General features: G+C 57.8%; 1 protein-coding gene across 1 annotated transcript; it reads left to right on the top strand.

The window, feature by feature from the left end:
- Nucleotides 1-33: 33 nt before the first annotated feature.
- On the top strand, nucleotides 34-10,866 carry IK (IK cytokine, down-regulator of HLA II). Its single transcript, XM_010008282.1, has 20 exons — nucleotides 34-95; nucleotides 970-1,062; nucleotides 1,428-1,487; nucleotides 2,020-2,187; nucleotides 2,267-2,381; nucleotides 2,581-2,651; nucleotides 2,746-2,792; nucleotides 2,997-3,160; nucleotides 3,244-3,352; nucleotides 3,798-3,837; nucleotides 4,185-4,386; nucleotides 4,724-4,742; nucleotides 5,172-5,247; nucleotides 5,780-5,807; nucleotides 6,001-6,056; nucleotides 6,550-6,607; nucleotides 7,039-7,127; nucleotides 7,383-7,491; nucleotides 10,533-10,567; nucleotides 10,839-10,866. Exons 2-20 carry the CDS (start codon nucleotides 1,007-1,009, stop codon nucleotides 10,864-10,866), a joined length of 1,530 nt encoding a protein of 509 aa, XP_010006584.1. The 5' UTR covers nucleotides 34-95; nucleotides 970-1,006.
- The last annotated feature ends 23 nt before the right edge of the window (nucleotides 10,867-10,889 follow it).

Raw genomic sequence — 10,889 nt, 5'->3', positions numbered from 1 at the left:
CCCCCCCCCTCCCTGTGCTGCCCCCCAGATGAGCCGTTCTCCAACCCCCTGGCCCCCGACGGGCACGACGTGGAGGACTCGCACTCGTTCCACCAGTGAGTTCGGGCTGTGGGAGGGGAGATGGACGTGGGACATGAGGAGGGGGGTGAGAGCCTGGCCCAGGTTGCCCGGGGAAGCTGTGGAGGCCCCATCCCTGGCAGTGTTGAGGGACACAGAGGTGCTGGGAGGGCTGGAGCAGCTCTGCTCTGGAGCCAGGCTGGGAGAGTTGGGGTGTTCAGCCTGGAGAAGAGAAGGCTCCAGGGAGACCTGAGAGCAGCTTCCAGTGCCTGAAGGGGCTCCAGGAAAGCTGGGGAGGGGCTTGGGACAAGGGCAGGGAAGGGTGGGATGAGGGGGGAATGATTTCAAGCTGAAAGAGGGGAGATTTACGTTGGACATGAGGAGGGAATTCTTTGCTGTGAGGGTGGTGAGAGCCTGGCCCAGGTTGCCCAGGAAAGCTGTGGCTGCCCCTGGGGAGGGGCTTGGGACAAGGGCAGGGAAGGGTGGGATGAGGGGGGAATGATTTCAAGCTGAAAGAGGGGAGATTTAGGTTGGACATGAGGAGGGAATTCTTTGCTGTGAGGGTGGTGAGAGCCTGGCCCAGGTTGCCCAGGAAAGCTGTGGCTGCCCCATCCCTGGCAGTGTTGAAGGGCAGGTTGGATGGGGCTTGGAGCAACCTGGGCTGGTGGGAGGTGTCCCTGCCCATGCAGGGGGGTGGAAGTACATGCTCTTGAAGGTCCCTTCCACCCCAAACCAGTCTGGGATTCCATGATCTCTGACTGTCCGGGGCAACGCAGCCTTGGGGCTCCCAGCATGAGGACCCCAGCCCTGTCCCACAGCCCGTGCTGACAGACCCTCTGCCTCCTCAGGAGCCACCAGGCTGCCAGAGCTCGCTGGGAGGTGACAGTTTGTGTTTTCCCCTCTCCCTCCCAGGTCCAAGCTGACCAATGAAGACTTCAGGAAGCTGCTCATGACCCCGCGGGCTGCGCCAACGTCGGCGCCACCGTCCAAATCTCGTCACCATGAGTGAGTGGGACTGTGGGGGTTGTTAATGGGTGTGGAGATGGGGCCCGAGGAGCAGGCCTTGGCCCTGCTTCGTGCTGGGCACCTGTGGGGTAACTGGTGGGCCAGGGTTGTTTTAAATAACAGAGCAAGTCCTCTGAGGCTGTTAAGACACTTCATGCAGGAGGCAGATTTAGGTTTTGTTCTGTGAAAATCAGTGTTTTCCTCCCTCTTTCCACGGATAGACTGGACCTAGGGAGAAATGAGGCTCTGCTGCTCCCATTTTTGAGCATCTCAATGCCCTGCTGTTTCTGAGGGGCCTTGCCCTCCAGCTGTCCATGTCTATGTGGCTCTGCAGACTGTACATGTGGTTTCTTGCCCTTTTCCAGGATGCCCCGGGAGTACAATGAAGATGAAGATCCAGCAGCTCGTAGAAGGAAGAAGAAAAGGTAAATGCATCAAGTGCATCAAGACTTGTCTTCCTAGATCAGGACTTTTCTTCCTACATTGTGTCCCTCACATGGAGGAAGGTTTTGAGCTCATAGGCTACCAAAGAGGACCCTGAGTGGCCTGGATTATTTGGGGGCTTTGGAGCCAAGCAGAGTGAGAAGAGCTCAGACTGTCACTGCTGGGGGGAACAGATGTGGGATGGTGGCAGCTGGATGGGGATAAAGCTTCACCTCTGGAAGAAGCAGGAGAGGCTCAGTGGGGGCTTGGCAGAGCAGGGCAGTGGTGGGACATCAGTGACTGTCTTCTGGGCACACCTGGGCAGCAGGACTGTGCTGAGCCTCTTCCCTTTGGAAGGGAAGACTGAGCTCCTCTTTGGAGATCCCTGGTCCATCTTGTCTGGTGTCCTCCAGGCATCTTGTGTCCCACGGTGCTTTAGGACGTGTTTTGGGGAAGGGGCTGGGAGGAGAACAAGGCAGATGTGTGGCCTTGGGGACATGTCCCTCTGACTCAGAGCTGTTTTCCCAACCCCAGCTACTACGCGAAGCTGCGGCAGCAGGAGATCGAGCGCGAGCGGGAGTTGGCCGAGAAGTACCGGGATCGAGCCAAGGAGAGGAGAGATGGTGTGAACAAGGACTACGAGGAAACAGAGCTGATCAGCACAACAGCCAACTACAGAGCTGTGGGGCCAACTGCAGAGGCGTGAGTGAGCCCACGGCCACCTCCTGCCCCTCTGCTCCAGGGGGGCTGTCCCGTCACTGGCACCGTTTTTGTCGCACAGGGATAAATCTGCTGCGGAGAAGAGGAGACAGTTGATCCAGGAGTCCAAGTTCTTGGGTGGTGACATGGAGCACACTCACTTGGTGAAGGGTCTGGACTTTGCTCTGCTGCAGAAGGTGAGCACAGATGCTGGTTTACTGCTCTGCTGCTGCAGGCAGAGGTGGGGGGGGTGCAGAGGGCAGTAGCTGCTTCATTCTGGTCAGTGTGCATTTCTCTTTCTGAGAAAGGTTGAGGAAGGATTAGGGTGCTGGTGGAAGTGAGCTCTGCTGGGTGTGATGGTTTGGTCTATAATGCACGTGTTTCCTCTGTGGCCAGGTACGGGCTGAGATTGCCAGCAAGGAGAAGGAAGAGGAGGAAATGATGGAGAAGCCCCAGAAGGAAACTAAGTGAGTGGTGGAGGATTATGCACTCCTGAGTGCAGCTGCCTCCTGGAGAGGAGGAGACACTTAGCATAGTGTTTCTATCTCCATTTCCCTTCAGGAAAGATGAAGATCCTGAGAACAAAATAGAATTTAAGACCCGGCTGGGTAAGGCTGTGTGGGTGTGACTGTTCCCACTGTGTGTGGCAGGAATCCTGGAGGGTGAATGGAGGAACGAGAACCCTTAGTCGTGGGAGGGGGGAGCCTGGGGTGCAGGTGTCCCGGGTTTGAGGGCTGCAGGATGTGTGGCTCCTGGGAGGTGATTCTGATGAGCTAAATGTGCTTCACTCCGGGGTCTCCTTCCCCCCCCAGGCCGCAACATCTACCGCATCCTGTTCAAGAACAAGGCGTACGAGCGGAACGAGCTGTTCCTGCCGGGCAGGATGGCCTACGTGGTGGATCTGGACGACGAGTACGCGGACACCGACATCCCCACCACGCTGATCCGCAGCAAGGCCGACTGCCCCACCATGGAGGTACCAGCCAGCCTGCCCTGCTCCTGCCAGGGGGTACTCTCTGAGCAGGGAGTCATCCAGTTCCTTGGGGGGGTCTCTTTCAGGCACAGACCACGCTGACCACCAATGACATTGTCATCAGCAAGCTGACACAGATCCTCTCCTATCTCAGGCAAGGGACCCGCAACAAGAAGCTCAAGAAGAAAGACAAAGGTAGGAGCTGAAGTGAATCGAGTGGAAGGGCTTGATGTGGGAAGCACATCCTGAGAGCAGGAGGTGTGGGCTGGTTTGCTGCTTGCCCTGTGCCCTGGGACACTGGACTTAGAGGATGGTGTGATTTTGCAGAGCTCCCTGAGTTCTATAGGCTGAAGGTGGGATGATCTGTGCTGAGGCCACAGGGGACTGGCTAATGAGAAACTGAGAGTGGCTCCAGCTGCTCTGCTCTTCCTGGTTAAGGGCTGGTTCCCTAGGGAAACGTCCCCTGTTAGGGAGGAACATCATGGCTTCCTGAGGGGGCTAGATATGATGTGGGAACCAAAGAGGAAGTCAGGAGGACAAAAAAAAGTGACTTTTGGGGCATGGAAGCCAGACTAGGGATAGGGAGACAGTGCAGGTGGTGGAGTGGATGCTGCATCTCTCACTGCTGATGTCCTTGCAGGAAAGCTGGATGAGAAGAAGCCCCCTGAAGCTGACATGAAGTAAGTGCCTCCCTGCCCACGGGCTGTGGGGTCAGGGCTCTTGGGGAGGGCTGGGCTTGGTGTTCCTGGAGCCAGCTGCCTGTCTGTACCTGCAGTTTGCAGAACAAGGATGGAGGCAGACTCAGGCTTTTTACTTCAAGCTGGAGGCAGGCAAGGGCTGTCTCTTGCCCTGGTCTAGCAGAAGCAGGTCGAGGCAGCAGAAATGTGGCCAGAGCTGTGGCAGATGCAGAGGCTGGTTCCAGCGGGTGTCCTGAGCTCCTGGCTCCTTCGCCGGGTTGCAGTGCAGAGGGAGCGGGTTATGGCCTCTTCTGCAGCACCCCTAACTGTGGGCTCTTTTCCACTTCTAGCATCTTTGAAGATATTGGGGATTATGTTCCCTCCACTGCCAAGATGCCGCGGGAGAAGGAGCGGGAGCGGTACCGGGAGCGGGACAGGGAGCGGGAGCGCGACCGAGAGCGGGACAGAGAGCGGGAGAGGGACCGGGAGCGCGACCGGGAGGAGGAGAAGAAGAGGCACAGCTACTTTGAGAAGCCCAAGGCTGATGATGAGGTGAGCATCTGCTTGTTGGAGCCTGGACTGTCTCACCTAACCCCTGCCCCTGGGGTTACTGCGGCTGTGGGGTTGGTGTGGTCGCCCTGGTGGCTTTGGGTGTCTCGCGCACGGGCCAGTGTTCAGCTCTGGTGAAGCTCTGCCTCTCCAGGGGCTGGTGGGTGGCTGGGTTCTTGTCCTCTCCTTCAGCAAGGAAGGCAGGACTAGCAGAAGCCAGGTGCTTTTCTGGCTCAGCTCTGGGCTCGCCACAAGCAGCCTGGGTCTGCAAGTCGAGCAGCACTGTCACTTGCCTGCTCTCAGCCCTCCAGGTGACACCGTGTCTCTCTCTTCTTTGCAGCCCACAGACATCGACAAAGGTGAGTCACGTCGGGGGGACCTTGGAGTGGGGTTGCAGATGGGGTTGCAGATTGCAGAACTGCTGGGCTCACGGGCCTGCCTGAGCTCCCTGCTCCCCAGAAACTGCTGTGATGGAGGGAATTGCTGTGAGGGTTTGGGCCTGAAGAGTCTCGTGCCTACAGACTGGTGTGTTCCGGGTTGAATGTGTCTGCAGATCCTTCCCTGGCAGCAGAGCAGCTCCAACAACCTCATGTTGGCTGTGAGCTGAGGGGAATTCAGGGTCTTCTGGGATCAGACTGCCTCTGTCTGTGCTTCAGCTGGTTTGCTGCTCCTTGGTGTTCTCCTGGCTCCTCCTCTGCCTCCTGTGCACCCTGTGCTGCCCCTTCACCGTTGTGCAGGAGGGAACTGTTCTTGCCCCCAAACTCAGCCTGCTGCTCTTTCTGCCCCAGGTCCTGGCTCAGCCAAGGAGCTCATCAAGTCCATCAACGAGAAGTTTGCTGGAGCTGCTGGCTGGGAAGGAGCAGAGTCATATCCTTTATGTCTGTGCCATCCTGGCTGATGGCAGGGCCAGGCTTCCCTGGCAGGCAGGCCTTGCCCCAGCGTGGCCATGTCTTTCCTCACCTGGGACAGTTCTTCCTCCTGTAGTGGAGAAATGCTGCCCAAACCCTGCTGCTTGCTCACCAAATAAAACTCTCCAGCCTCCAGTTAGTTGTGTTGGGGCAGGAGAGGCTCTCCAGTTCGTTAAGGACAAGGAGCAACTGGAGACAGTCCAGCACAGGCCACAGAGATGAGGGGGCTGGAGCATCTGCCTGTGAGGAAGGGCTGAGAGAGCTGGGGCTGTTGAGCTGGAGAGGAGGAGGCTGAGGGGGGATCTCATCAGTGCTGATCAAGGGTGTCAGGAGGTTGGGCCAGACTCTTCCCAGTGGTGTCCAGTGACAGGAGAAGGGGCAATGGGCACAAACTGGAGCACAGGAGGGTCAACCTGAACATAAGGAAAAGCATGTTTACTGTGAGGGCAACAGAGCCCTGGGACAGGCTGCCCAGGGAAGTTGTGGAGTCTCCTTCTCTGGAGACATTCCAAACCTGTCTGGACATTTTCCTGTGGGATCTGCTGTAGGTGACCCTGCTCTGTCAGGGGGTTGGACTCCAGAGGTCCCTTCCAACCCCCACCACTCATGAGATGGCTCCATGGCTGGCAGTGCCCAGCCCTCAGCTTCAAGGCTCGAGGTGTTGCTTTCCTTGACTGCTGTCACTTTGAAGAAGCCAGAAGACAAGAAGCAGCTGGGGGATTTCTTTGGCATGTCCAACAGCTACGCCGAGTGCTACCCTGCCACGTAAGGAGGCAGCCAGAGGGTTGGAATGGGCTGTGCTGAGGGGCTGCTGGGACTGGGACATCAGCCCAGTGCTTGCTGGGGGGACCATGCGTGGCTCTGTCCAGGCTTGCAACCTGCTGTTGAGATGCTCCCTCAGTCCTTGGTTCTGGCAGGCCTGGTCTTTTCATACCTGGTCTCTGCTAAAAGTGGTTACCTGGGGTCTGCTGCCCCATAGTGCCAGGGGAAGTGGCTGGGGGTCTGTTGGGTCCAACTGATGTGCTCCTTGAGCTCTGGCCACAAAGCAGTCCCTGGGCAGCAGAGGAGCAGCTTTCAGCCTGCAGAGTCAGCTTAGTGTTTGCAGTCTTGGATGCCCTCGTGGTCCATCTCACCTGGAGGGCCTGCAGTTGGAGGAGCTTCTTTCTGGTCCAAGAACCAAGGGCATTTGGTCTGAGGCCATGAGAGGTGGACCATGGACCTGCTCCAAACCCTTTCCTTGCTTTTCTTTCCTTTACAGAATGGATGACATGGCTGTGGACAGTGATGAAGAGGTGGACTACAGCAAAATGGATCAGGTATGTTCCATCACCAGCTGGTAGGAGCAGCTGGTGAACTGGGCATGGGTGCAGGCTGAGAGGATCCCACTGGAGAGGAGCAGGCTGGTGCAGAGGGGTTGGGTGCCCCTGGAGCTGGGTGTTGGGTGTGCTTTGGGCTTTGCTGATCTGCTCTGGGTGTCTGGGCAGGATCTGTCATCCCAGGGAGCAACTGTGTGACTCTGGTGCTGGGGAAGTGTGCTAGTCCTCAGCTCCCTCTTCCACAGAAACCTCTGTTTGGGGCTTCCTGGGGAAGGGATCTCAGAGCCCAGGCCAGACTGGGTGCACAAGCCCATTGAACTGGGGCCTGTGGGAGACAGAGATCCTGGCTGGGTGCTTGGGGCTGTATGAGAAGCATCTGCTGTGGAGCTGCTCAACATTCTCACCACTTCTGAGTCGTTCTTTCCCTGCAGGGTAACAAGAAGGGACCTCTGGGCCGCTGGGACTTCGACACCCAGGAGGAGTACAGCGAGTACATGAACAACAAGGAGGCTCTGCCCAAGTGAGTGCAGCCTTGGGGGGGCTGGGCAGGCCTTCTGGGTGGGGGTGACAGGCCTGGCCAGACCAGCTCCTGGGGGAGCTTATGTTGAGAACCCCTGGTGAGGACAAGGAGCTGTGGGTGCTGGGCCTGGCGGTTTGTCCTCGCTCTTAGTGTCGTTGTCAAGGTCTCCTGCCACTGCTCTCAGGGGCCTGAGCTGGCTCTGGGGCAGAGCACCCATGGATTCCCGGGCAGCACTGAGCTCTGTCTCCTTCCCAGGGCTGCTTTCCAGTACGGGATCAAGATGTCAGAGGGACGCAAAACCCGTCGCTTCAAGGAGACCAACGACAAGGCGGAGCTGGACCGGCAGTGGAAGAAGATCAGCGCGGTGTGTGCCCGGGGTGGGCTGGGCTTAGCTGTGCTCCCCCCTGCTCCTCCCTCCCTCACCTGCTCTGGGCTCTTCGGCCCAGCCCATGGAGCCTGAGGAGGGATCTCGACACTTAAAAATGTCTGCAGGGGGTGTCAGGAGGATGGGCCAGTCTCTTTTCAGCAGTGCCCAATGACAGGACAAGGGGCAATGGGCACGAGCTGGAGCACTGGAGGCTCAACCTGAACATAAGGAAAAGCTTGTTCACTGTGAGGGGATCAGAGCCCTGGACAGGCTGCCCAGGGAGGTCGTGGAGTGTCCTCTGGAGACATTCCAACCCGCCTGGACGTGTTCCTGTGGGATCTGCTGTAGATGATCCTGCTCTGGCAGGGGGATTGGACCAGATGGTCCCCAGAGGTCCTTTTCAACCCTCACCTCTGTATGTCGTGGCAGAGGGGCAGCCAAATATTTGGGCCTTCAAACCTGCAGAGGCAGCTGGAGCTGCTGCCCCAAGAGCAGTCCCCATCAGGGGCTTTTTGCTCCAGGCTCTGCATCCGTGTCCAAATCCAGCAGCTCTGAGCCATCCAGGGGAGCGCGGTGGGACAAGGAATGTTTAGCAGCTCTGTTTTCTGACCCTCAGAGTTGGGGAATTGGCCTGGCGGGGTGAGCTGGCCATGAGCCCCCCAGCAGAAGGGGATGGGCTGGGGGGGAGGGTGAGAACAAACGGTCCTTGGTGGCCAAGATGGAACACATTTGAAATTAGTGGCTAGACCAATGGAAAGAAGAAATTTTTCCTCCAACAAAGACAGAAGTAGAATTTATCTTCAGAGGTATTAAATGTCACTATGGTTAGTCAGATCATCTAACTGAGCATGAAGTCATGCAGAAGAGCTAAGAAGCTGAGTCAGTTAGAGTGTAATCTGTCAAATTTGTAGTACTTAGGAAAAAAAATAATTTTTTGGGAGCACAGCTAGTATCATAATTTCATTTCTTTCCAATAAAAAGCAGTCCCTGGGCAGCAGAGGAGCAGCTTTCAGCCTGCAGAGTCAGCTTAGTGTTTGCAGTCTTGGATGCCCTCGTGGTCCATCTCACCTGGAGGGCCTGCAGTTGGAGGAGCTTCTTTCTGGTCCAAGAACCAAGGGCATTTGGTCTGAGGCCATGAGAGGTGGACCATGGACCTGCTCCAAACCCTTTCCTTGCTTTTCTTTCCTTTACAGAATGGATGACATGGCTGTGGACAGTGATGAAGAGGTGGACTACAGCAAAATGGATCAGGTATGTTCCATCACCAGCTGGTAGGAGCAGCTGGTGAACTGGGCATGGGTGCAGGCTGAGAGGATCCCACTGGAGAGGAGCAGGCTGGTGCAGAGGGGTTGGGTGCCCCTGGAGCTGGGTGTTGGGTGTGCTTTGGGCTTTGCTGATCTGCTCTGGGTGTCTGGGCAGGATCTGTCATCCCAGGGAGCAACTGTGTGACTCTGGTGCTGGGGAAGTGTGCTAGTCCTCAGCTCCCTCTTCCACAGAAACCTCTGTTTGGGGCTTCCTGGGGAAGGGATCTCAGAGCCCAGGCCAGACTGGGTGCACAAGCCCATTGAACTGGGGCCTGTGGGAGACAGAGATCCTGGCTGGGTGCTTGGGGCTGTATGAGAAGCATCTGCTGTGGAGCTGCTCAACATTCTCACCACTTCTGAGTCGTTCTTTCCCTGCAGGGTAACAAGAAGGGACCTCTGGGCCGCTGGGACTTCGACACCCAGGAGGAGTACAGCGAGTACATGAACAACAAGGAGGCTCTGCCCAAGTGAGTGCAGCCTTGGGGGGGCTGGGCAGGCCTTCTGGGTGGGGGTGACAGGCCTGGCCAGACCAGCTCCTGGGGGAGCTTATGTTGAGAACCCCTGGTGAGGACAAGGAGCTGTGGGTGCTGGGCCTGGCGGTTTGTCCTCGCTCTTAGTGTCGTTGTCAAGGTCTCCTGCCACTGCTCTCAGGGGCCTGAGCTGGCTCTGGGGCAGAGCACCCATGGATTCCCGGGCAGCACTGAGCTCTGTCTCCTTCCCAGGGCTGCTTTCCAGTACGGGATCAAGATGTCAGAGGGACGCAAAACCCGTCGCTTCAAGGAGACCAACGACAAGGCGGAGCTGGACCGGCAGTGGAAGAAGATCAGCGCGGTGTGTGCCCGGGGTGGGCTGGGCTTAGCTGTGCTCCCCCCTGCTCCTCCCTCCCTCACCTGCTCTGGGCTCTTCGGCCCAGCCCATGGAGCCTGAGGAGGGATCTCGACACTTAAAAATGTCTGCAGGGGGTGTCAGGAGGATGGGCCAGTCTCTTTTCAGCAGTGCCCAATGACAGGACAAGGGGCAATGGGCACGAGCTGGAGCACTGGAGGCTCAACCTGAACATAAGGAAAAGCTTGTTCACTGTGAGGGGATCAGAGCCCTGGACAGGCTGCCCAGGGAGGTCGTGGAGTGTCCTCTGGAGACATTCCAACCCGCCTGGACGTGTTCCTGTGGGATCTGCTGTAGATGATCCTGCTCTGGCAGGGGGATTGGACCAGATGGTCCCCAGAGGTCCTTTTCAACCCTCACCTCTGTATGTCGTGGCAGAGGGGCAGCCAAATATTTGGGCCTTCAAAACTGCAGAGGCAGCTGGAGCTGCTGCCCCAAGAGCAGTCCCCATCAGGGGCTTTTTGCTCCAGGCTCTGCATCCGTGTCCAAATCCAGCAGCTCTGAGCCATCCAGGGGAGCTCGGGGGGACAAGGAATGTTTAGCAGCTCTGTTTTCTGACCCTCAGAGTTGGGGAATTGTCCTGGCAGGGTGAGCTGGCCATGAGCCCCCCAGCAGAAGGGGATGGGCTGGGGGGGAGGGTGAGAACAAACGGTCCTTGGTGGCCAAGATGGAGCAGAGGGGGAGCAGGGCAAGCTTCTCCAGACCTTGGGCAGCTTGTGAATGGCTTTAGCTCCCCTTGGCTCCCTCTGGCCTGGCTCCTGCTCTCCCCTTGCACCCTACAACCCTGCTGCTGCTGTCATGGGCAGCCAGCTCCCCTGAGGGTAACAGGAGTTTGTGCTTTCTCTGCAGATCATCGAGAAGAGGAAGAAGTTGGAGGCTGATGGGTCAGTAAAGTTGTATGCTCTGGGGGCAGTGCTGGGGCCTGGCTGTCTCCTGCCACCTCTCCCTGGTGCTGCAGGGGGCAGACACCACTCTGCCAGCTCTGGACAGTGGGGCTGGAAGGAGAGATGACATTTGGTCCCCTCAGGGTGCTCCCTGCCCAGCTCAGCAAAGCTGGTGGGATTCCTCTCCCCGCTCAGTTCTGAGCTGGGTGGGAGGGGGACAGGGCTGCAGGTCCCCATCCTCACCTCCCTCCTCCCCCTCTGTCTCTTCCAGGGTTGAGGTGAAACGGCCCAAGTACTGATGCCTCCAGTGTCTGGTCCTGCC

This window comes from Chaetura pelagica, unplaced genomic scaffold (assembly GCF_000747805.2).
Source record: "Chaetura pelagica isolate M959 unplaced genomic scaffold, ChaPel_1.0 scaffold172, whole genome shotgun sequence".
NCBI lineage: Eukaryota > Metazoa > Chordata > Aves > Apodiformes > Apodidae > Chaetura > Chaetura pelagica.
The sequence above is the reverse complement of the archived record's forward strand: the minus strand, read 5'-3'. Positions and strand labels throughout refer to the sequence as shown.

What these genes read in the sequence shown, in the direction of transcription:
- IK (XM_010008282.1), top strand. Translation starts at nt 1,007, where the DNA reads ATGACCCCGCGGGCTGCGCCAACGTCGGCGCCACCGTCCAAATCTCGT. An exon ending in CCCCCTGAAGCTGACATGAA is followed by an intron (nt 3,838 to 4,184) that starts GTAAGTGCCTCC and finishes TTCCACTTCTAG; the next exon opens with CATCTTTGAAGATATTGGGG. An exon ending in AACAAGGAGGCTCTGCCCAA is followed by an intron (nt 7,128 to 7,382) that starts GTGAGTGCAGCC and finishes TCTCCTTCCCAG; the next exon opens with GGCTGCTTTCCAGTACGGGA.